This window comes from Sarcophilus harrisii, chromosome 5 (genome assembly GCF_902635505.1).
Source record: "Sarcophilus harrisii chromosome 5, mSarHar1.11, whole genome shotgun sequence".
Lineage (NCBI taxonomy): Eukaryota > Metazoa > Chordata > Mammalia > Dasyuromorphia > Dasyuridae > Sarcophilus > Sarcophilus harrisii.
In genome coordinates this window covers 237,309,798-237,332,864 of record NC_045430.1, presented here as the reverse complement: position 1 = coordinate 237,332,864, position 23,067 = coordinate 237,309,798, and the positions used below count along the sequence as shown (strand labels likewise).

General features: G+C 34.6%; 1 protein-coding gene across 1 annotated transcript in view; it reads right to left on the bottom strand.

The window, feature by feature from the left end:
• The window catches only part of CUBN (cubilin), a 282,752-nt gene that overhangs the window by 60,738 nt on the left and 198,947 nt on the right, over window positions 1-23,067 (bottom strand). Inside the window, exons 51-56 of the mRNA XM_031939914.1 lie at window positions 19,126-19,275; window positions 16,363-16,484; window positions 14,690-14,915; window positions 13,582-13,769; window positions 9,236-9,392; window positions 1,004-1,153 (exon numbers count right to left, since the gene is read on the bottom strand). Of these exons, the coding sequence (XP_031795774.1) occupies window positions 1,004-1,153; window positions 9,236-9,392; window positions 13,582-13,769; window positions 14,690-14,915; window positions 16,363-16,484; window positions 19,126-19,275 (993 nt within the window). The remainder of the gene's footprint in view (window positions 1-1,003; window positions 1,154-9,235; window positions 9,393-13,581; window positions 13,770-14,689; window positions 14,916-16,362; window positions 16,485-19,125; window positions 19,276-23,067) is intronic.

The window sequence follows — 23,067 nt, the reverse complement described above, 5'->3', positions numbered from 1 at the left end:
CCTCTGCAATGAAAATATTTGACCTTGCTCAAGAAAAACACTCCTGTTTATATCACATCAGGCTGCTTGCAATTAACTGGCTCACTTTAGAAGGGATAGAAGAGAATTTGGGGTTTCTAGTTAAGGACTCTTGGCTCTCTCTCTCTTTCAATTTCTATTTCTCTTTGCCTTTTTCTCATTCTTATCATGTTTTGATGTTTATTAGTATAATTGATAAATAAGAAGGAAATTCCTTTTTCCTTGTCTTTTCCAAGAGTCATCAAATTCCTGTCCAGAAATTCTTCCCTGAGCCTTCATATTCTGGTTACCTACAAATTTTTATTTTTTTAATTGATCATCTGATTTTACATCACAGTTATTTCTGAATATATTCTTCCTCTTCCCCTATGCAGCAAATAATTGCTAGTAACAAAAGTTGCAAAAGGGAGAGGGAGTAAAGCAGTTCTTATAGTGTGTGTACTCTTCTACACCCTAAGTCCTGCACTTTTGCAATGATCGGAGTCAGGTGTATTTTTTCAACTTTTCTCTTAGGCCACATTTAATCATTATGATACACAGTATTTGATCATTTGAGCCCATCTATGCAGTGGGAAATGAATAAATATACTAGTGAAAGCAGAAATCTAACTCTGGAAATCCTGAATGTCTGCTTTAGGGAAATGTAAATACTTGTGCCTCCAGGAGATCCCCAAATGATAATCTATTTCCACCAACAGAAAAAAAAATTCTTCATGGTAGTATTGTTCAGAATCTGGTTGGATTTAAACATAGGATCATGCATATAAATGTGAAAGAGATCTCAGAGGCCATTAAAGCCAAACTTTTAATTTTACAGCTAAGGAAACTGAGGGCCTGAGAGGTTAAGTGATTTCCTTGCACTCACACAGCTAGTGTCTGAGGCAGGATCATCGGGGTCAGATCTTTGCAGAGTGAGTTACACATAGCCAGAAATGTAATTCTGGAAGGCCCCAAACAAAAGAAAACCAAAGCAATGAGCACTTACCCTGTAGGTGGAAAGACTGGAAATCTAACAATACTATGTCTCGTTCGCCTGCCTTGATGATATAGATGCAGTTCATGCTGTTATCATACTGACGTGGATAGTTAGGAGAAACGATGTACCCTGAAGGACTGGTGAAGTTAGCTCCACAGCCTGCATGGAGACAAACAGGAAGAAAGGCATCAGTAACGGGGTCCTGCCCTGGCACCCATCTTCAGCTGGATTAGTGACTCCCCTGTGTCCACCCTGACAGCACCGTCCAGGCAATGGGCTCCATGACTAAAACACCTAATAGAATGAGAACATGCTTTCTGATTATGAAAAGGCCACATAATTTAGTGAGTTAAGTAATGAACAGAGATCTCACTATAAATGCACTGAGTGATTCTGGATAAATCTCTTGTTTAAATGTCTTAAAAGGGCTAAACTCACTATTTCTCCCTCTCCCTCTCCCTCCCTCCCTTCCTCTTCTTCTCCCTCTCCCTTTGCTTTCCTCCTCCTCCTCCTCCTCCTTCTTTCTCTCTCTCTCTCTCCCTCTCTCTCTCTCTCTCTCTCTCTCTCTCTCTCTCTCTCTCTCTCCTACCATTTTTCTTTCCTCCCTTCCTTCCTCTTTTCTCCTTTCTCTTTATTCTCCTCTTGCCCTCCCTCTCCTCTTTTGCTTCCTCCTTTCCTTTCTTTCTTCCTTCCTCTCTACTTCCCTCCTCTCCCTCCCCACTCTGATTTCCCTTCTCCCTCTCTCTCATCTATACCATCTGAGTAGGGAACTAACTCCCACTAAAGATGGCTCTGTAATTTACACTATTAACCTCTCAAAGCCCTAGGAAACTCTTTAGGATCATTTACCTTAGCAGCATATAAATAGTAAATGACACTTATAAAAATGAATACTGAGAGAAATAATTCATAACTAGAGATTTTAGAGATATATAACTTATATAGACACCTATCTACTAAAGGAATTAGTTCTGTTACTATAACTAGAAGGATCCTGTCTTTTTGTTACCCCATTATAACTATGCTCCAAAGATAACATTAGCTGTGGAAAAAATGAAGAAGAAAAACCTCTCCTATTTCCTGTTCACCCTCTTATTAGCTAAATCACTTCCTTCCGTGATCCTGTAAGCAGGATTGTCCGTCCAAACTGTGAAATACAGGAAGAATATATCCACAAAATATAGGGAAAGTCAAAATCACAATTTTTTTACATAATTCCTGCCTTTATTACTTCCTTTCCAAACTCTGTCCTTTCTTCTTTCTCTTTCATTGTTGATTGCAAGAATCCCTAGTCCCAAAGGTATTATTTTACAGTTTCTTTCATTCCCTCCTTCAATTATTCTCCCTGAAATTGAAGTATGCTGAACATCCCTTCTCCTCATTCTACTTGGAATGAGGGGTACATGAAGGCAATTATTGCCTAATACTTTTTGTGATACTGAGAAAATCTGTTTACTTTCATCATTAGCCTCATTTTTTCTCATCTGTAAAACAAGATTCTAAGAATAAAATGATATTATACATAAAACACATTGCAGACCTTCAAGTATTATAAATTTTGACTGTGATTATTAATATTGTTGTTGTTATACTTGTAACAAAATCTTCTTATTGAGTCCTAATGTATGCTCTTCATGGAGTTAAAATCCCTATCTGCTCGCCTGACTTTCTAACTGCATCATGTAGTTATCCTAATTCTCCAGCACAAATTGCATTTAGCCATGAAACTCAGTTAGTAGTATACTTTGTTTTTAAGTTATTTCCTGGTAAAGATGATAAATGTTGGAGGGATGTAGGAAAATTGGGATACTAATACGTTGTTAGTGGAATTGTGAACGGGATCCAACCATTCTGGAGAGCAATTAGAAAGATGCCCAAAGGGCTATCAAACTGTGCATACATACCCTTTGATCCAGCAGTATTTCTACTGGGTCTGTATTCCAAAGAAATCTTTAAAAAGGGAAAAGGACCCACATGTGCAGTATTTGTAGCCATCTTTCCCAGAAACCTATGCTGTCCATCTCCCTTACGTAAGTTGCTTTTGTCCTAAGTAGTCTAAAATTTCAGGCTCCTACAAGTAGGGTATTTTGTCTATGCTGTTTTGCTCTAGTAGCACATAATCCTAAGGGATTTACTATACTAATATGTGTGATGTTTACTATCACTGAAATACTTATCACTTGCTATAAGAAATGCTGGGAGGAGGAATGTTTTAGAAAAACATGGCAAGGCATATATGATATGATCAAAGTGAAGTGAGAAGAGCTGAGAGATCATGGTGCAAAGTAACAGCAATACTATGATAGTGATCAACTGTGAAAGACTCAGATACTTTGATCAATATGATGATCCAAGGCAATTTCAAAGACCCAATGATGAAAAAGTACTATCTACCTCTAGAGAGAACTGATGAACTCTGAGTGAAAACTGAAATATAATTTTCTCACTTAATTTTTCCTTGATTTTTTGAAATATGGCTAATGTGGAGGTGTTTTGCAATGACTTCACATGTATAATTGATATCATACTGCTTGCCTTCTCAGAGAGTGAGAGAGGGGAAAGGAGGTAAGGAGAAAATTTGAAACTCAAAAGTTAAAAACAAATAAATTCTTTAATTAAAAAAAAAAACAGATTTCGATTCAATCTCTAAAAGGAGAATTCACCAAAAATAGAAGAATAGCTAATACTCTAGGAGGTGGTAATGGTGCTTCACTTTCTTGGGTAGAACTAAAAGGGATATTTTTGCCTGAGATTGGTGCTCTGTACCAGCTTTTAATAAGTTTATAATATTGATTTTATAATCTTTATATTTAATTCTGCTTCTTTGAATTCACATCTCATGCTCAGAACCTACTCCCTTCATCTAATCACAGTTGAAATTCTCTTTCTTCCAGGACCACTTCAACATCACATCTTGCAGGAAGTCTTCCCTGACATTCCCACTGCAGGCTACAGGTGCTCTCCTTTCTTCAATTTCTTAAAACTCTTGGTCTAGATTTCTCTGTGCTTATCACATATATGGCTTTGTATATAAAACCTATATTTGCTAATTGTAAGTTTTCAAAAAATAGGAACTATGCCATTTTCACCTTTGTAATCTAGTATTATACATTGATAATATTTGATTCTTGAGAAAAAAATTCATTTAATTGAATTAAGCTTAACTATATGATTTTAAATGATGACATCATAAAGTAGCTTTCAAAGCAAACAAATTCACTAGGCACAATTTAGTACTCTGCTTGACTTCTTGAGTAGAACCAAGGGAACATTGTACACAGTAACAAGAAGATTATGTGATGATCAACTGTGATGGACTTGGCTCTTTTCATCAGTGAGATGATTCAGGACAATTACAATAGACTTATGATCCAGAGAGCCATCTGCATGCAGGAAAAAAGGACTATGGGGACTGAATGTGAATCAGATCATAATATTTTCACCTTTTGTGGTTGTTGTTTGTTTGCTTGTTTTTTTTTCTTTCTCATGATTTTTTTGTTTGTTTGTTTGTTGTTGTTATTGTTATTGTTGTTGGCTTGCTTGTTATTTTCTTTCTCATTTTTTCTCTTTTTGATCTGATTTTTCTTGTTCGACATGATAAATGTGGAAATAAATTTAGAAAAATTGCACATGTTTAATCTATATTGTGTTACTTCCTATCTAAGGGAGACTAGAGATGGGGAGGGAGAGAAAAAAATTTGGAAGACTAAGTTTTGCAAGGGTGAATGCTGAAAACTATCTTTGCAAGTATTTTGAAAAATAAAAAGTTATTTAAAAAATTCCTTTATTACTTCATTCTAAATAATCTTAGGCTGTATTAAAAAATTCTTCACAGTGATTTTTCTTTAAAGAACCCCACAAAACCCAGCTGTTCCATAGGCAGATGATCCAAAGTCCTTTCTAGAACTTCTGACTTCCATTTTTATCTAGCTTAGTAACAAAATACCCTGGGGGTGAATTTCTCAATGGCCAGCTCTCTGCTGAAGTAGGGGGAAATACTGGATTTAAGCCAGACAATTCTGGGTTTCTTACACCCTTGTACAAATTATAAAATTTCTTTGGTCCTCAGTTCCTTCATTTGCAAAATGAGAGGGTTAGACTGGATGATCTAGAAAATGCTTTCTAGCTCTAAATCTATGATTCATTAGCATACTGCTCCCTCCACTCAGTGTGAAGTAATGGACAGGACATTATTTTATCTTTCCAACTTTCTTGTTCTCTGAATAACTGCATCTTTCTCAATATGCAACAGAAAAGAGAGAAGCAACTACCCAGAACCTTGACGCTCCCTGAAGCCAAAAGTAATCTGATGTCTATTTTATTCTGATCAAAAAAAATTTTCCTGCCACATGAAGAGAGCAAACAGCCACTTCTCTTCTTCCCTTCTCTTTCTTAAGTCAGAACACATTATGTTTCATTCATTAGCAAAGTCACACATCAACCATGGATAGAAGGTCCTCCATAATGATATGGGATAAAAACTCCCTCATTTCAGTTGAATTATATAGCTGACAACAGAACATTTCAACAAGATAGCTTTATATTAATAAATTCTTAATAAAATTATGACTCAGACCATGTTAATTTCAACAGAGATCCTATGGATTTTTTGTGATTAAAAACCTCAAATTGTTTTTATTAGGATAATTTAGGGAATGTTGCTTATTCATTTAATTCATTTTGTGTATTTTCTATAGTGATGCATAGAAGCATATTATATTATTTAAGACAAAACCGAGATCATACAGGTCAAGCCATTACATGTTTTGCAAGGATGTTTCAAATTCTTTTGTTGTACCAGGCTTTTGACTATATGGAATCTAAGTTTGTAAAATCAGAGGGACTTATAGATAGCATCAAGTTCAACCTCCTTGACTTTGGAGATGGGGAACTTAAATCTACAGAGGTGACATTACTTGTATAAGGCTATCACCTGTAGTAAAATGGCAGAGCCAAGATTCATCTCCATTTTCCCTGGCTCTAAATTCTGTGTTCCTTCTACTGTGCTGTGCTGCTTCCTCCCAATGAGCTGGAAGCTGAGAAGTCATCTTAACATATAGACATTATGCCTTGGGATCAGGGATTTGTTTGTTTGTTTTCTGGAAGATCCCTTGAGGTAGCACAGAATCCGAAATTATGGAAACAGAATTTCAGACTAAGGAATGATTGGTACTATGAGAACTTTAGAGTATTTAAAAAAAAAACTAGTGAATAGTTTCGACACTAGTATAAAACACACATTCTCGAATCATAATATTTCAAGAGGAAGTTTTACTTTGAAACTTGAATTAAAAATATTTCAAGAAAAAAAAAGTCTAATTGGATTTTAACTGCCAGTTGAAAAGAGGGATTGATTCCAACGGGCTTATTAATCACTATCAGTCTTCTAAATGACTATACAACTCTGGAGAAATCCAAAGATTACATTTTTTTATTCAAGAGTGATGACTGCCTAGGATATAGGATATTCAAAGTACTTTATCTTCATTGCTGGTGTTATTCTTTCTTGTTAATACCAAAGTGTTCTTTACTAACATAAAGAACTTGATTTAGCATTGTGATCTAATCAGCACTGGCACAGTAGATCTCTCTCCTCTTTAGATTAAAGATTAAGATCTTTAATCTGATTTAAAAGAGGGAAACAAGGGCACAGCAGATACTAACAAATCACATGAGGACAAGCTTTTGCTTCCTTGCCTAATATAAGAGTGAGCTGAGGGGAAGAATATACTTTTTAGAGTCATCAACAAGGTTGGGTTCTGCTACCACATCTTCACATCAAATAGGGGTGATTTCAATACATTAAATCAAAGAAAATGGAATAGTTTGACAAACTACTTTGAGATTAACTCTTTGTCTTTCTCTAACTAACCTCTCTCTAACCTCTCCCTAACTTCATAGTAAAGTTTAAATGTTCTTTATTATTTGCCTTCTGCTAGAACAAGGTTTCATAAACTGAGGTCTGTGAATCTTTAAAACATTTTGATGAATTTATTTTAATATAATTATTTTTTGTGAGACTATGTATTTCTATGTATTTACAAACATTATTTGAGAAGGGATATGTAAAATTCACTGTCAAAGGGGAATCATGACACAAAAAAGTCAGGAATTCTTGCTCTATATTATAAGGTATAAAATGGATAATTTTGATTATAATAAATTTTAAAGTTTTTGCACAAAATAAAACGAATGCAACCAAGATTAGAAAACTAGGGGTGGGATGAGGTAGAGAAGAGTTTATAGCAAGTATCTTTGATAAAGGATTTATTTCTCAAAAATACAGAGAAATGAATCAAATTTATAAGAATATAAGTCTTTCCCCAACTGATAAATGGTTAAAGGATATGGACAGATAATTTTCAAGCAAAATCAAAACTATCTATAATCAGATGGAAAAATGCTCTAGGTCACTATAGATTATAGAAACACAAATTAAAACAACTCCAAAGTATCTATCAAATTAATTAATATGGCAGAAAAGAAAAAATGATAAATGTTGTAGAGGATATGGAAAAATTAGGTTAATGTACTATTGGTGGAGATACGAACTGATCCAACCATTCTGGAGAGTAATTTAGAACTATGCTCCAAAGAGTATAAAACTGTGCATACCTTTTGACCAAGCAAAGTAGATCTTTATACCAAAGAGAGTGGGAAAGACCTATTTGTACAAAAATATTTATAGTAGCTCTTTTGTCATGGCAAAGATTTAAAAACTGAGGGGATATCCATCAGTTGGGGAATAGCTAAACAAGTTGCAGCATGTGAATATAATGGAATGCTATTGTGCTTTAGGAAATGACATGCAGGATGATTTCAGAAAAGCCTGGAAAGATTTACATGAATTCATGCAAAGTGCAGTGAACAGAACCTGAAGAACACTGTACATAGTAAGAGTAATATTGTATAATAACCAACTAATGTGTGAATGACTTAGCTGTTCTCAAAGATACAATGATCCAACACAGATCCAAAGGACTCATGATGAAAAATGCTACACACCTCTAGAGAAAACGGAAGGAGTCTGAATGAAGATGAAAGCAAATGATTTTTCACTTTTTGTGTTTTGTTGTTATTATGTGTCTTCTTTCATAATGTGACTAATGTGGATATGTTTTGCATGACTGCACGCCTATAACCTATACCAAATTACTTATAATCTCAGAAAGGAAAGGAAATGAAGGACAGAGAAAGTGAATTTGGAACTCAAAATTTAAAAAAATAAATGTTAAAAATTATCTTTACATGTAGTAGGGAAAATTAAACATTGTTAAAAAAAAAAAAAGAATTCTTGCTCTAGTAAAACCACAAATATTTGAGTGTGAGTAGTAGTTTCAGAGTTCTGAAAAGGGTTGTTGATACAATGAAATGTAAGTGAATTGGATTTAAGTGAGGGAAGTATGCACAAGGTCACCTGTCTTACTTTCCCCTCCAAATTCTCTTTTTAAATGCCCCTATACCTTCAGCAGACTCCCTAGTGACAAGTTTTCAAGTTCCCTCACCCTCCTGGTTCCCTCCTCTGAAAACCTCCAGCTGGTTCATGTATTTTTTCACTGTTTCTCAGAACTGATCACGAGGCAGAATATAATAAGGTAATCACTTCCAACACATTCCATGTTCTGAACGCTGTTCCTTTCCTAATGCAGTCTAGGATGACAATAACTTTTTTGATCACTGTATTGAATCAGTATCTTACATGGAAAATTTCAGTCTATTAAAGTCCCATCTCTCACAATAATATGAGCCTAGGCACACTTAGTCTGTGTAGCATTCACAAGTTATTTGTAAAGTTGATTTTCTGAATTCAAATATAATTCTTTTTACATTGATTTATGTTAAATTTCATCTTATATTTAAAGCATCATTCTAGCTTGTTAAGCTTTTCTTTTTTAAAGATCCCGATAATGTCAGTCATTATTTTACTTATTCCTCCTATGTTTGACATTTGGAAATTTGATATAATTGCCATCCTGGTCTTCATCATTGATAAAAATTCTAAATCAGACCATTCATAGCTCTGCCCTATAGTCTATAGAGGTCTCCATCAAGGAGATCATTGGTTTCTTTATAGATAGTAATATGGTTTTTGGATCCAGCCTTTGAACCCATTTTGAATTTACCACAGGATAATCTACCCCAAATTTATCTGAGTCATGACCATCTCTTGCCTACTAAATGCTGATGCCCCAGTGTGACATCCGTGAGCCTTGTCGTACATATTGAAATTGTGGTACTTACTGCTTCTGTATGATGCAGAGAAGCCTGGCCCTGTGGCATTCTGAGATTGAAACACTGCAGTGAAGGAGTTTCTTGGAAGGATGAGGCGACTGGGGGGCACGCTTCCACAAGCTGTGGCCAACAGGGCTGCTTCTGTTGCCTCAGTCCCTGCCCAAACCTAGCAAATTCATGGAGATAATTTATTATTTTCAGCTTCTCTTCAGTATTTAAAATTATGATCATCTTTATGTGTACATAGAATTTAAAGTACCAATAAACATATTTTTAAATGTGCTTTTAGTGTTATTAAAGGAAATTCTTGAGTTGATTTATTCAAGAATATGTCTGTGTGTTTTTCTTTAAGGAGACCATGTTTATTTTTGTATAGCCTTTAAATAATTCTTTGATCAATCAACTGTCAAATCTAACTATTTCTAGATTCCCTCATCTAGTAAGCAGTCACTGAATGAGTAAGGCGGTTAGGCATTTATTGTGTGAGGATTAGAATATTGGGTGCCGAATGACACAGCAAATAGAAGATGGTGATCCTGTCCTCAAAGAACGTGAAACTGAGTTGTAGAGACAAGTACAAATACTGTATATAAAAATGAACATTTACAGAATAAATGGGTTAAAATTATATTTTACAAAATTACAATTTACAAAAAAATTAAAGTTTATTACTATCAATGATTAATCCCCTTCTTCTATGCATATCTCTGCCTCTCTATAGCTTTAGTCAATTGTCTGAATCACTTTTTAGAAAAAAAAGGTTAATGATCAACATTCTGTTGAAAAGATTTTTATCAAATTAATCTAGCTAATTATTTATCTGCTAGTTATGTATTCTACCTTGGCCCCTGTGCAAAGAGAATGCAGATCTCTTCTACAATTCTCAGTGGGACTAATACTGTATAACTAGAAACATAATGTGGCCCAATAGTAGAAAAGTCTTTTTTAAACAGTTCAGTCAACATCTAGATGCAAATAACCTATTTTCAAAGTACCAATTTTCTGCTTCATTTTATCTAAAATTTTCTTTCTGTGGGTTAATTTCTAAATACTGTGCATCTAGGACACATCCAAATGAATCTAGAAAACATTCTAAGGTTGCTGAAAAGTGGGAGTTTGGGTAGCTTTGAAGTACTTGAGCACAAAAACAAAAAGATAAGGAATTTCTGCAAGATGCTGAAGATGCTTACAAACCAGTAATCCAAGGCATGTTGCCAACTTGGTCTGAGGCATTCATTGAATTTCTCTTAATTCACTCACCTTGAAAATTATACTTGATCATTTTAAGCCTTGGTCAATAAGCTAGTAAGCTTGATTTGTGATCCTGGATAAATTCCTTAACTACTGTCTACCTTAGTTCCCTCAACTTTAAGATGGGAATCACATTACCTTCCAAGTTTGTTGTAAGGATTAAATGAGATAATAATTCTAAAGCACTTAAAACATACCTGATACATCACAAGAAATATATGTATATATGCTATTATTATGATCATTAATATTATTATACTTTAAGTATAATCACAAGGTAATCAGAACTCAAAACATACTCATAATTCACTGGAATGGTAAGTAATGAGCAAAGGTAGATGTTGAAATATGCCTCTTATCTGAGCACTAAAGTTTTTCTAAAGTAAGGAACCACCCAGATAAAATGCTGTCCTTTGGTCTAATAGAAGGATTTTTATAATGATGATGATGATGACGATGGTGATAAAGAGTTCTTAAATCTCTATCCCTCTGTTGAAATTAAAGACTTGTACATTTCCTCACCTATCATCTAGTACTCAGAAGTAAAAGAAAAAGGAGAAATGAATGTATAAAAGTATTAACCAATCTGAAATCCCTTCGATTGCCTCTTGGTTATTAAAACATTTCACAGAACTCATCTTTGTCACAAGTGAACTTTTCAGAACCTATCTTTATATTTCAAAAATCTTCAAGATTTTAGTTAAATTTAGAAATTGAATGTTATCTTTCTTGATAAGGGCAAAGTTAATTTCTTATACCAAAAACAATTTGGAGCATATAAAATGAATATTATTTTTAAAAACAACTATTCATATAAACTTGGATATTTTCCTTGAGTTGCTTTATAAAGTAAACATTGAAAAGTGATAGACATGCTATAATGACTCAAGAGACAATTTAAATGTACCAGAAATATCACATATTTAGACATTAAGTATCCTAGATACCCAATAATTCAAACAATTCAAGGGAAATCTAAATTCTTCCATCCCCCAGTTTTCTGTTCCTTTAGTCATTCTTGCAGTGAGATAAATAGAAATTTGATTCTCTGGACAAATATTTGTTAAGAGACTCCTGTCTATTTGTTGATTGAAAAGTAATAGATCCTCAGCCCTCCTGTGATGTCTGAGCGACAGAGACAACATTAATATTTACAGAGAAAAGAAAGAACTGGGATACTTAGTCTTTGATGTTTTCTGTAGCATCATTAAATGTAGATTTAATGACTAAAGTGACTCATCTGCAACATGTGGGACACTTTTGGTTGGTGAAAGTGGGAAGTTAATATAATGTGGCTATTTAGTGGAAAGTCAGAGCCACATTTTGCAATATCATTTGTATAACTGACAAGATTGTTTCTGAAACAATTTCTCCCAGCTTGCTCTTGGAGACTCTGTGCCTCTAGCTTATAAAACTTAGATACTTGATCAACTGACCCATCTATTACTTCCAGAAACCAATAAAATATCAGTATCTACTGAAACATATGCCCATTTTTACAATTCTATATTTGTATGGGAATAATGTCAATCAGCAGGCATTTTTAAGTGCTTATTATTGTACAAGTGGCAATTGTTGGGAGACAATATTCTTTTCAAGAAGTTCCCATTCTTGTGCACCCAAGCCATTCCTGATGAAATTTGAGAAGGGAACAGGCAAGGTTTTTACAAACAGTATATTGTATTGCAAACCACATCTTTGGACACCATATCAATATGAAGGTGTGCTTCTTGTTTCTTGACTAGTAAAAAGCACGGACCAATACAGAGTAAATTTTTTACTGAAAATAATTTCCTCTGACAAGGATTATCACATGAATATGTCAAAATCACACAAGATTCCATTAAAAATATAACAGAGATAATGTTTAAGAAATCTTTGATTATAATGTCAAGCAAGGATAAAACAAACTGACACAAAAATGATCAAGAGACTTGCCACCATGTGCAGATCCCAAAATGTTGTTATAGTTTGCTCCTGATGGGTAATATTTTTAACCCAAAGGACACAACTATGTACATTTTGGATAAAGATGACCAAAGGAAAAAAAGAAAGTCAAAAAGTTATTGGTCTTTTGTTCTGGACATAGACTAACATCCTCAATTCACGGGACCCGTGCAGATCTCTGCTGCAGTCAGTTTAAACTGACTCTGAGTTTGAATAGTTGAATTTTCCTTGTGAGCATTTAGACCTCAGAAATGATAAATGTTACAAATTGGGGCTTGATCTACTCTTTTGTTAGTTGCCTAGACTTAAGAAAGTGATGGAGAAAATGCTAATATTGCAAATTAGTCTTAAAATATGTAATGTACATTTTGAAGGGAAAGTCAATTGTTAGACCTTTACTAGCACACCCCTTCTCCATGTTTTATGCATTAAAATTGGCATTTTTTTTATTAGCACTTACTATGAGCTAGACATAAAGAAAGGGTAAACAAACAAACAAAAACAGTCTCTGATTTCAAGCTGTTCATATTCTAATAGAGGGGCCAGCACATAAATAACTACGGATATATAAATACAGAGATATAGAAATATGTATATTCACATACAAATGTACTTGTATGTATTTGAGAACTTAGTGAGGGGTGTTGGGAGATAATCAAGATGGGATGGGAAAAACCTCATGCAGAAATTAGGACTTGAGTTAAATCTTGAAAGAATCCAAGGAAGCTTTAAGTCCAAAATAATCAGGGGAGAGCACTTAAATGTTTGTGGGGTTTTTTGGTTGTTCTTCCAGTTCTAGATGTTCAGAAGGCAACTTTATGTGTGATTAGAATTCAGAATAGAGATTAGGGTTGATGTATAGATCTGAACATTTTCCACATAAAAATGATAGTTGAATCTGTGGGCATTAATGATATTACCAAGTGAATTAATATAATGAGAAAAGAGAAGAAAACCCAGGTTATTTTAGCCCTCAATCCAAGCTTCCTGAAGTTCAGTTTTAACTATGAAAATTATAATTTTCTCATTTTTCGGTATATAAAATCTAAACTATAACATCATTTTCTTTCTAACTCCCAATAACAGGAAGTAATTTATATGCCAAATATTTATATTCACCAAAATACTTTTGCTTCAATTAAGTAAATGTCACTGACCTTTATGTAGCTGTCTTGACACTGTCCATCACTGCTGGGAATCAGGAAATTATTGTCAAAGCTGATCTCTAGGTGTCTGCTTTCATGTACAATGACTGTCCATGTACATCTGCTATTCACAGGAAAATTTTGAGGCCAGTGAGGAGACTTGATTATACCGCTGTCAAAATGAAGTATTCCACCACAACCTGGAAAAATGCCACAATAATGCTCCAACCAAGACCCAGTGAAGTAAGATCAACTTTATAAAAATCAAAAGAAATCAGTATAAATGATATGTGAACTAGAGGTAAACCCTGAATTCCTGAAAGTTTTGTCCACAGAGTAAAAGTTTTTGCTTGTCCTACCAAGTTAGTAAAGCTATGAATGTGAACTTGGCCATGAATTGTGTGTGTCTATGATTCAAAAACTGTTCTACCTTAATCTGGAAAGGCTCCTCAGAAAAAAAAACACAAAAACAAAAACAAAAACAAAAAAAAACTGATCATCAAGTGATGAACCTTTTGGTCCACAGTAATGTACATCTATTTGCTAGTGCATAGAATGTGTATGATTGACCTGGGTAGAATGAGACTCCATGCAGAGAAAAACAAATATTTTGAAGTATTCCTTTCTCCAATCATTTTCATTATCATCACATTTTATACATCACATTATATACATCAATGAATTTCTGATGGTTTGTTACAGCAATGGGATGTCTTTCTGTCAGCTACTGGAGTCACAGTGCCATTTGGATTGTTAAATGGTGTATGTCTAAATCATTTTTAAGCCCTTACTATGTAGAGAACACTGTGCCAAGTCCAAAGTATACAAATAGAAAAAATTGATGTTCCTGATTTTAAGAAGCTCAATTTCTAATGAGAAGAGACAACATGTAGAAGTTTCAGCTGCAAGACAGATAGAAAGGCCCGGTAACTCTTAGGAAATGGTAGGTTCAGCTGTAAAACAGATATACCTTTTAAAACATCATTTTCAATGATTAAAATGAGATCACTTACTAATGCTGAAACATTGGATAGTGCCAAGGATTGTGATGATTATTATTGATACAATTGATATTGATACCTATGATAGAGATGATAAAAGAGAATAACATTCCCCTTACCTAGAGTCTGTGTGGTCCATGTGGCAGAAAACCCCCCTCGTTGCACAGAATGGTCTGAGTTAAAGATGACCAACAGTTGATTCGAACCGGACTGTATTGGCTTGGGGATTGTCATTCCACAAAAATGTCCTATTACAGGAGATGCTAGAGTACCTCCATTGAGAACAGTGACAGAGTCCCACAAACATATGATATGGTTCTCAATGTCAAAGGACGTAAAAGAAAGCTAAAGAAAAAAAAAGCCAGAATGAGATATTCAAAATTGCAAATGGATTTCCTAACCCAATCATGACCTCTTCATTTTAATTGTGCTCTGTTCTCTTCTATCCTTTCCCCCAACCTCTTCCCTCTCTTTCCTTTGCTCTCCCTCACTATTTACCTTTTGCTAAAAGTCTGCTTTGCAGTGGATTCTTCAGGAATGAGAATGTCAATAGGTAGAACCAGGTCTAGGCAAAGAAAATCTTGCTCCATCCCCCTGTCTCTCTCTGGAGATCTCAAAGGGGTAATGGAAAGACAATGGCAGTCACTGAACCAGAATGGTAAGTTACAAATTGAGTCACTGGTTCTTTTCAACAATGAGGTAATTCAAGGCAATTCCAATAGACTTATGATGGAAAGTGCCATCTACATTCAGACTGAATGTGGATCAAAGCTCAAAGATCGATTTGGATCAAAATGGATCAAAGATCAAATAGTATTTTCACCTTTTTGTTGTTTGCTTGGCTTTTTTATTCATGTTTCCACATTTTAATCTGATTTTGCTTATACAACACGATGATTATGAAATATTTTTGGAAGAACTACATGTTTAACATATCAGACAGCTTTCTGTCTTAGAGGAGGAGAGAGGGAGAAAAATTTGGAATACAAGATTTTGCAAAGGTGAATGTTGAAAATTATCTTTGCATGTATTTGGAAAAAATAAAATACTATTACAAATTTAATAAGAAATTTTAAAATAAATAAATAAATTATGAGTCCCTGCTAAGAGAGACTGAGCTCCAAGATGCCAAGGCAATACAGAAGAAACTCCTGGACTTGCCCACAGCAAACTTGAGTTCAAAACCTGGTCCTGTCATTACTGTATTATTTGGGGCAAGTCACTTTTGAGATTGCTTTGGAATTCACTATATTCATTTATAAAATGATGGTATTGGCCCACATAACATCTATGGTTTGTGAGCCTAAACAATCTGGGTTTTCATCAAGATACCTTAAACAAGAGCCAACTTGGGGACAAAATCAAAGGATTAAAGAAGTGTTTATAGATCTTTTTTTAAAAATGACTCAATAGAGCATGACTTCTTGCTTTCTTCACACAAGGTATTCTCTAAGGAAGGGAACTTAAATGTCTTCCAATATAGGTCTTTTCTTTATAGATAAGGAAACTGGAACCCACTTAAATGTATTGTATGAGGTTCCCAACTAGTAAATAGCAGTGCTGAGATTTGAACCCAGATTCAGATCTGCCTCCAAATTTAGCCCCTTTTCTAGAAAATCAATTACCATAGCAGCATTAATGGATTTTCTGGTTTCCTTTGCTCCATGTTTGGATCTTAAAACATATCTTTACTCCCATTCTCAGTGCAGGTGTTAACATTCTATATTCCACCTGCAGCTCCCAGCCCTCCCCTCTCCCCACCAGCTCTTAAGTAACATTAATTAGAACTCACAGTGATGGTGTGACCTTGTGGAGCTTTCAACAACCAAGCACAGTGGCTCAATTTTCCATATGGGGATGGATAATTTGGGCTAGTGATCACTCCTCCTTCACCCGTCTGTATGCCGCCACAATCTAAAAATCAAAATTCGCAGCCTTCTGAATAAGGTTAAAATAAGGAAACAAAACCAGAGCAGCCTAAAGACACAACCACAGAAGCAGTTACGTACTGAGTTTAAAAAGCCACAATGAAATAAAAGCAGCTGGATGTAAGTGGGATGAAAATGTCCATGGCATTTGGGGTGAATGACAAAATAATGAGAATTGAGTTCTATAAAGACGAGGGCAGGCAGCATAACTGGGAACTAAAAACAGTGTGCAAAGACCAACTGGGGCTGGACTAGAGAGATGCATAAATGGTAAAAAGAACAATGGGTCAGAAAGTTCACTTTCTTCAAATGGCCAGCCCAGCGACTATGAGCTTCAAAACACAGCTCTGTTATCCCAAGCTCTAGCTGTTGAGGATGTTCAACTGCACTAGTAAATGCTATCATGTCTGCCTTTTCATACATTGACCATCATCCTTGAGTTATATTACATTAAGATGGGGATTTCATGTGCTTTTGAAACAGATGCTATTTCATAAACATCTGAAAAAATCTGATTCTTAGGAGTTGGTTTTCATATACTTTTGAAAGAGATTCTATTTCATAAACATGTGAAAAAGCCTGATTCTTGGTGGTTGGTTTTAAGCAACAGGCCTATTAAATCTTGATTCTTGTTTGTTCATTTGACCAAAAAACAGAACAAAATCAACCCAACCTCAGCACTCCCCGAGGCTCTTCTCCCTGAACACGAATTCCTCTTCTGGTTCCCATTAGCATCTGCACTAGAATAACTCCCAAATTTTTCTCCCTGATCTAGGAGACTTATCTGTTTTTCAGGCCTGTCATTCTTATGGCCTACAAGGCATACATTTATGATAGAACATTTGGCTATCATATCAAATTCAATGTATCAAAAACTTAAATTATTTTAATTTTCACAGAAGAGTGTCTCTAGAAGTCTGAGATCATCTAGTGCAGCTTTTACTTCATCAGCAATTCCATCTAGAATACTGCTGACAAGTGGTCATTGAAATTTTGCTTGATGATTCTCAATGAGGGGGAACCCATTGCCTCCTAAAGAAATCTATTTAGTAAAATATTATTGTTCTGTAAGAAATGATGAGCTGATTTCAGAAAAGCCTGGAAAGATTTACATGCACTCATACTGAATTAAATGAGAAGAATTAGGAGAATATTGTGCATAGTAACAGCAAGATTATGTGATAATCAAATATAATAGACTTTTCTCAGCAACACAGTGATCCAAGACAATTCCAATAACTTGAGATGGAAAATGCCATCCACCTCCAGAGAAAGAACTATGGAGACTAAAGGCAGATTGAAAATGACTATTTTCACCTTTTTGTTTATTTGTTTGCTTATTCTTTTTCATTGATTTTTTTTTCCCTTTCGTTCCAATTTTCCTTTCACAACATGATAAATATGGAAATATGTTTTAAAGTATTGTAAATGTATAACCTATATCAGATTGCTTTGCTGTATTGAGGGGAGGGGAGAGGTAAAGAAGGGAGAATGAAAAATTCAGAATTCAAAAGCTGGCAAAAATGAATGATGAAAACTTTTTCTTTATATTTGGAAAAACAAAATACCATTAAGACAAAAATTAATCTATTTAAGTTGGGATAGTTTTATTTATTCAGAGACTACCTTGCTCTTAGTTTGGCACTCTGCGACAAATCAAACAAATCTTCCACATGATATCCTTTCAAATGTTGGAATAGAGCAATACTGTTCCTGACCCCATCCCAAGTCCTCTCCTCTCCAGGCTAAACATCCTTACTGGTTCTGTTCTCAAATTTCTTTTTCTTTCTGTCATCCACACCAGCATATCATCCCAGTCTTTAAGGCAAGAAATCTGAGACTCATCCTTCATTCATCTTCTTCCTTCTCCCCTGTAAACTAAGTTCTAGCAGCCTTTTCCCTTTGTCTTCTTCATTCTTCCTGCCACCACCTGAGTCCAGGCACTCAATCTCCCACCTGGATTCTATAACATCTTAGTTGATCTTTCTAACTCCCATATCTCCTTCCCCTTCTATCTTTCACATTATGTCAATCTTCCTTTCCTAAAATAATAATTTCATCATGTTCCTTGGTCACTTAGACCCTACAATAGGTCTCAGTAATCAAATCAAGACTCTTTTACTTACCTTTCAAAGACATTCAAAGAACGATCCCATCCTACCATGTTTCTCACAACTCAATTTCCTACTTCAAACAAAGTACTTTCTTTAATGTCATTGCTCTGTGACTTGCTAATTTCCATTTCTGATGATGCTACTCACCCATCCTTGTACGCCATGTCCCCTCTTCCCTATTAAAATGCTATCCATCCTTCAAGTTCATCTCAAATTTCATTTCCTCCATTAAGATAATGGATTATTTCAGCCCCAATGATCTCTGCCCTCTCTGAACCATTTCACTTACCACTTGAGCAAACATTGTCACTTAATACATTTTCATTATTTCATGTGTGTTGACTTCCCAACTTACTATAAACTTTTTGAGGGTAATGATCTTGTCCTATATTTTTAACATGCTCTAGAAATACTGCACAAATAGTAGATAATCAAAAAATGCTTGCTGTTTGAAGATAATCTAGTCCTGTATTTCCATTTGATAGAGCCAGAGAGTTGAACCAAAAGCCATACCTGTGAAGGAATAATGAGCCTGGAATCCAGTCTTTTCCACAAGTTGATTGGTTACAAAGTGCACCCAGATCTGAGGAAAGGGTATGGCAAAGGGTACTGTGGGTAATGACTGTCCACAAATTTTTATTATTTGAGGACCACCAGCATGTTCTAAAGAAAATGAACAAAAAAGCATGTGACATTATTTTGTTGCTCTTATAAAATCTATTAGATTAATTTAGATAACGGTGATAATGATAGCTACCATTCATATAGCTCTTTGAGATTTGAAATGTTCTTTACAAATATAGCATGTTATAATTACCAAGACCCTGGAAAATAGATCCTCTAAAGTAATTATTCCCAATTTTAAACTCAGGATCTCTGTCCTTTTTTGTTTGTTTGTTTGGGTGAGGCAATTGGGGATATATAAGGATTCTGACATTTATAAGTGATGGTCAAATTATCCTTTTTAATTTCTCTTTCTCTGGGTGTGTATTATGTTTGTGTAAGTGTATGTGTGGGGGGTAAGGGGCTAAGCCCCTACTCTATGCACCATTTCTAAAATTGCGCTCTTGTTTTGTTCTTTATGTCATTGTCTTTGATGTCTATCTGTCTCTATGCATGAAGTGATTTGTTGTTCACTGTCAACCCTTTTTTGACAGCCATCTGCCTGCCTCAATCTTCCCTATGTCTGGCTACTAAAGTCTCTTCCTTGTCCTATATCCACCCATCTGCTGAGACCCAGCACCTGTCACCTACTGGCTGGACTTCCTTCTGTTGTCTATATGTGAAAATTGCAATGATTTCCCTTCTCCTTCATTGCTTCCAGAGGACTGTGATCAGTTTGTGTCCTGGTCATTCCAAGTCCAGCTGACCTTTTTATCAAGTGAGATCTGCCTTTCCTGATTCCTGTGACAGAATGGGGGACCAAATATAGACTTCTATTTTTCTAAAAAAAAATGAATCTCTTGGATAGATTCCATGAATTAAATGAATTAAATCTTTTATATTTAGGCTAAAAATTCGTTTTTTAGAACTGAGTAATTTCATAGATATGTTACTTCTGTGCAATCTAATACTCTATGTTAGAGGATACTCATCTCCTCTATATTTATTCTGTCAGTGATACATACAGAATAAAGGTAAAAGGCTGGAGCAGAATCTATTATGCTTCAGCTGAAGTTAAAAAAAAAGGAGGGGGTAGTGATCCTGATAGCACATCAAGCAAAAGCAAAAATAAATCTAATTAAAAGAGATAAAGAAGGGAACTACATCTTGCTAAAGGTGTATAAATAATGAAGTCTATCAACACTAATATTAATTAATAAATTAATTCATAGATAACGAAGTAATAGCAATTCTAAACATATATACACCAAGTGATATAGCATCCAAATTCCTAGAGGAAAAGTTAAGAGAGCTGCAAAAAAAAAAAAATAGACATCAAAACTGTACTAGCGGGAGGATCTCAATCTTGCTTTCTCAAAACTAGATAAATCAAACCACAAAATAAATAAGAAAGAAGTTAAGGAGGTAAATAGAATTTTAGAAAAATTAGGGATGATAGACCTCTATTTACTCTGTCAAACTAACTTCTCTGACTTTATAAATGAACATACCATTATAATTTAATGGTCCACCACTGGGCTTGGAGGAATAAAAGCAGCTGTATTTGGCAGCATTTGGTCATCGCTTGCTAACTTGCTCTTCTTTTTCCTACTCTGGTCTCTTTTCACTGGTTGGGACTTATATCTAAATTCTGTATCCCTAAAAAAAGCTGACAAGTTTTCTGTCTAAAATATTTAGTCTTTGATCTTATTTTTTATAAAGATTTGGTTCCTCTAAAATATGAAACATCAACACTTCACATTATCCAAATAAATAAGCATTTTAATAATAACACACATTTAAGTTGTTCTTTAAGGTTTATAAAATATACTTCTCACAACAAGCCTGAATTAGGTTAGTACAAATATTTTCTCTCAGATGTGTTTCCTCATCTGTAAAAAAGGGATCTTAACTCGGGACTTTTGATTCAAAGTTCATTGTTCTATCCACTAGATCAGTGATATCAGACTCATATAGAAAATTAAATCAAGTGGGCAACTGGGTGGTGCAGTGGATAGAGCACCAGCCCTGAAGTCAGGAGGACCTGAGTTCAAATTTGACCTCAGACACTTAACAAGTCTTGGCTGTGTGACCCTGGGCAAGTACCTTAACCCTAACTGCCTCAGGAAAAAAAAAGAAAATTAAATCATACATAAAGATCTCTGAAAGCTGCAATAGATCAATAGATTTAGAAGATTACATATTAACTTTACCAATATTCTGTTGTATTTTTATTTATTTTAAAAATATTTCCCAGGTATATTTTAATCTTATTAAGTGCTCAAGATGTTGCTACACATTTGACACCACTACCTTAGATCACACTATCTCTATTATATCGTTAATCACTAAAGTGCTTTTTATTTGTTGTTTCTGGGGTCTGGTAGAGACCAAGTACAAGTCTTTGAATTCAGATAAAACATAATTAGCCTTAATGCATATCAACAATAGTTTAAAATCTCATTTTAACTCTTACTTTGCAGTATTTGTTGTATATTTTGAATTTTTCTTTCTCTTTTTTAAAAATTGACAACAGAAAGGTAAGTCTAATAGATAATCCCTCACAAGAAAGGAAGTTAATTTTCCCCCCTACATTAGTTCTTCAATGATCCTTTTAATAAACCCTAAATGTAAATTTGTCAGAGTAAACCCAGGTGGTCTTCTTTATCTAACAGACTGCCCTCTATGGAAGGTTTCAAGCTCAATATTCAAAAACATGATTTCTGGGAATTTAAAAGAAAATCTGATAAATGTTGCTTCTAATCCTAACTCTAGCCCTAAGCCCACTTTAATAGATACACTGCTAAGGAGAGTAAAGATCAATGCTCTTTCTTCATAGTCAAATTATTCAATCTCTAAACAAAGATACTGAAGAATTATAAACAATGGTATGTAACTGACAAAATCCCCTAACATTATCCAATTCCTCTAATGGTCTGATTTAAGTGCTGAGAAATAAGTGGGTGCAAAGCCATGACTGGGAAGTATTCCTTATGCAATCTAATTTTAGGGATGAGAAACACCAGTGCACAGATGGCACTGATACTCTAAGATTGTTTGGGGCAAAGTACAATGAAAAAAATCTTTACAATAAATTTCCAGAATACATCTCGGTTTCAATTAGTGCAAATAAGGAAAGTGCTCACATTAATCAAATCTGCAACACAAATTTCCATTGCAGTAAAAGCAATTACCATGCTTTATAGAATTACAACTTCAAATAGTGTTAATTCAAACACATGTCACCACTGCACGTATTTCACGACTCAGACTAATCAGGACATAGCTGTTGTATATGTTAAAATTTGACCTGTCACTAAAACGAATAGTAATAATGATGATGACAACAGTCCTTATGGATGTTATCAAAATTAAGTCTCACAATAATCCTGTTAGGTAGATGCTATTATTTTTCCCCATTTTATAGATGTGAAAATTGAGGTTTATATAAATTAAGTGACTAATCCAGGATATCTAACTAATATACACCTGAAAAAGTATTCAAACTCAGGTCTTCCTAACTCTAAACCTACACCTTTCATTACTTAATCATATTGTCCCAAAGAGCTGAACACACTGAATTATTCTCATCCCAAGGTAGGGCTTGTAAAAGATTTTCTTGTTTTTTTAAGCTATCCCAAATCCCCTTCTTTTAACATGAAAACAAAAACATTGGTCAATATTGGAATCACCTAATAGGATCTTCAGGACAAATGCTCAATTCTCTTTTGTATTAACCCACTTTCCAAATGACAGAGTCCCAAACTTATTGAGATAGCCATGGCTAGATAGAATTCCAAATCCCTTTTTAAATCCCATTAAGAAAAAAAAAAGTTATATGTTGTGACCATA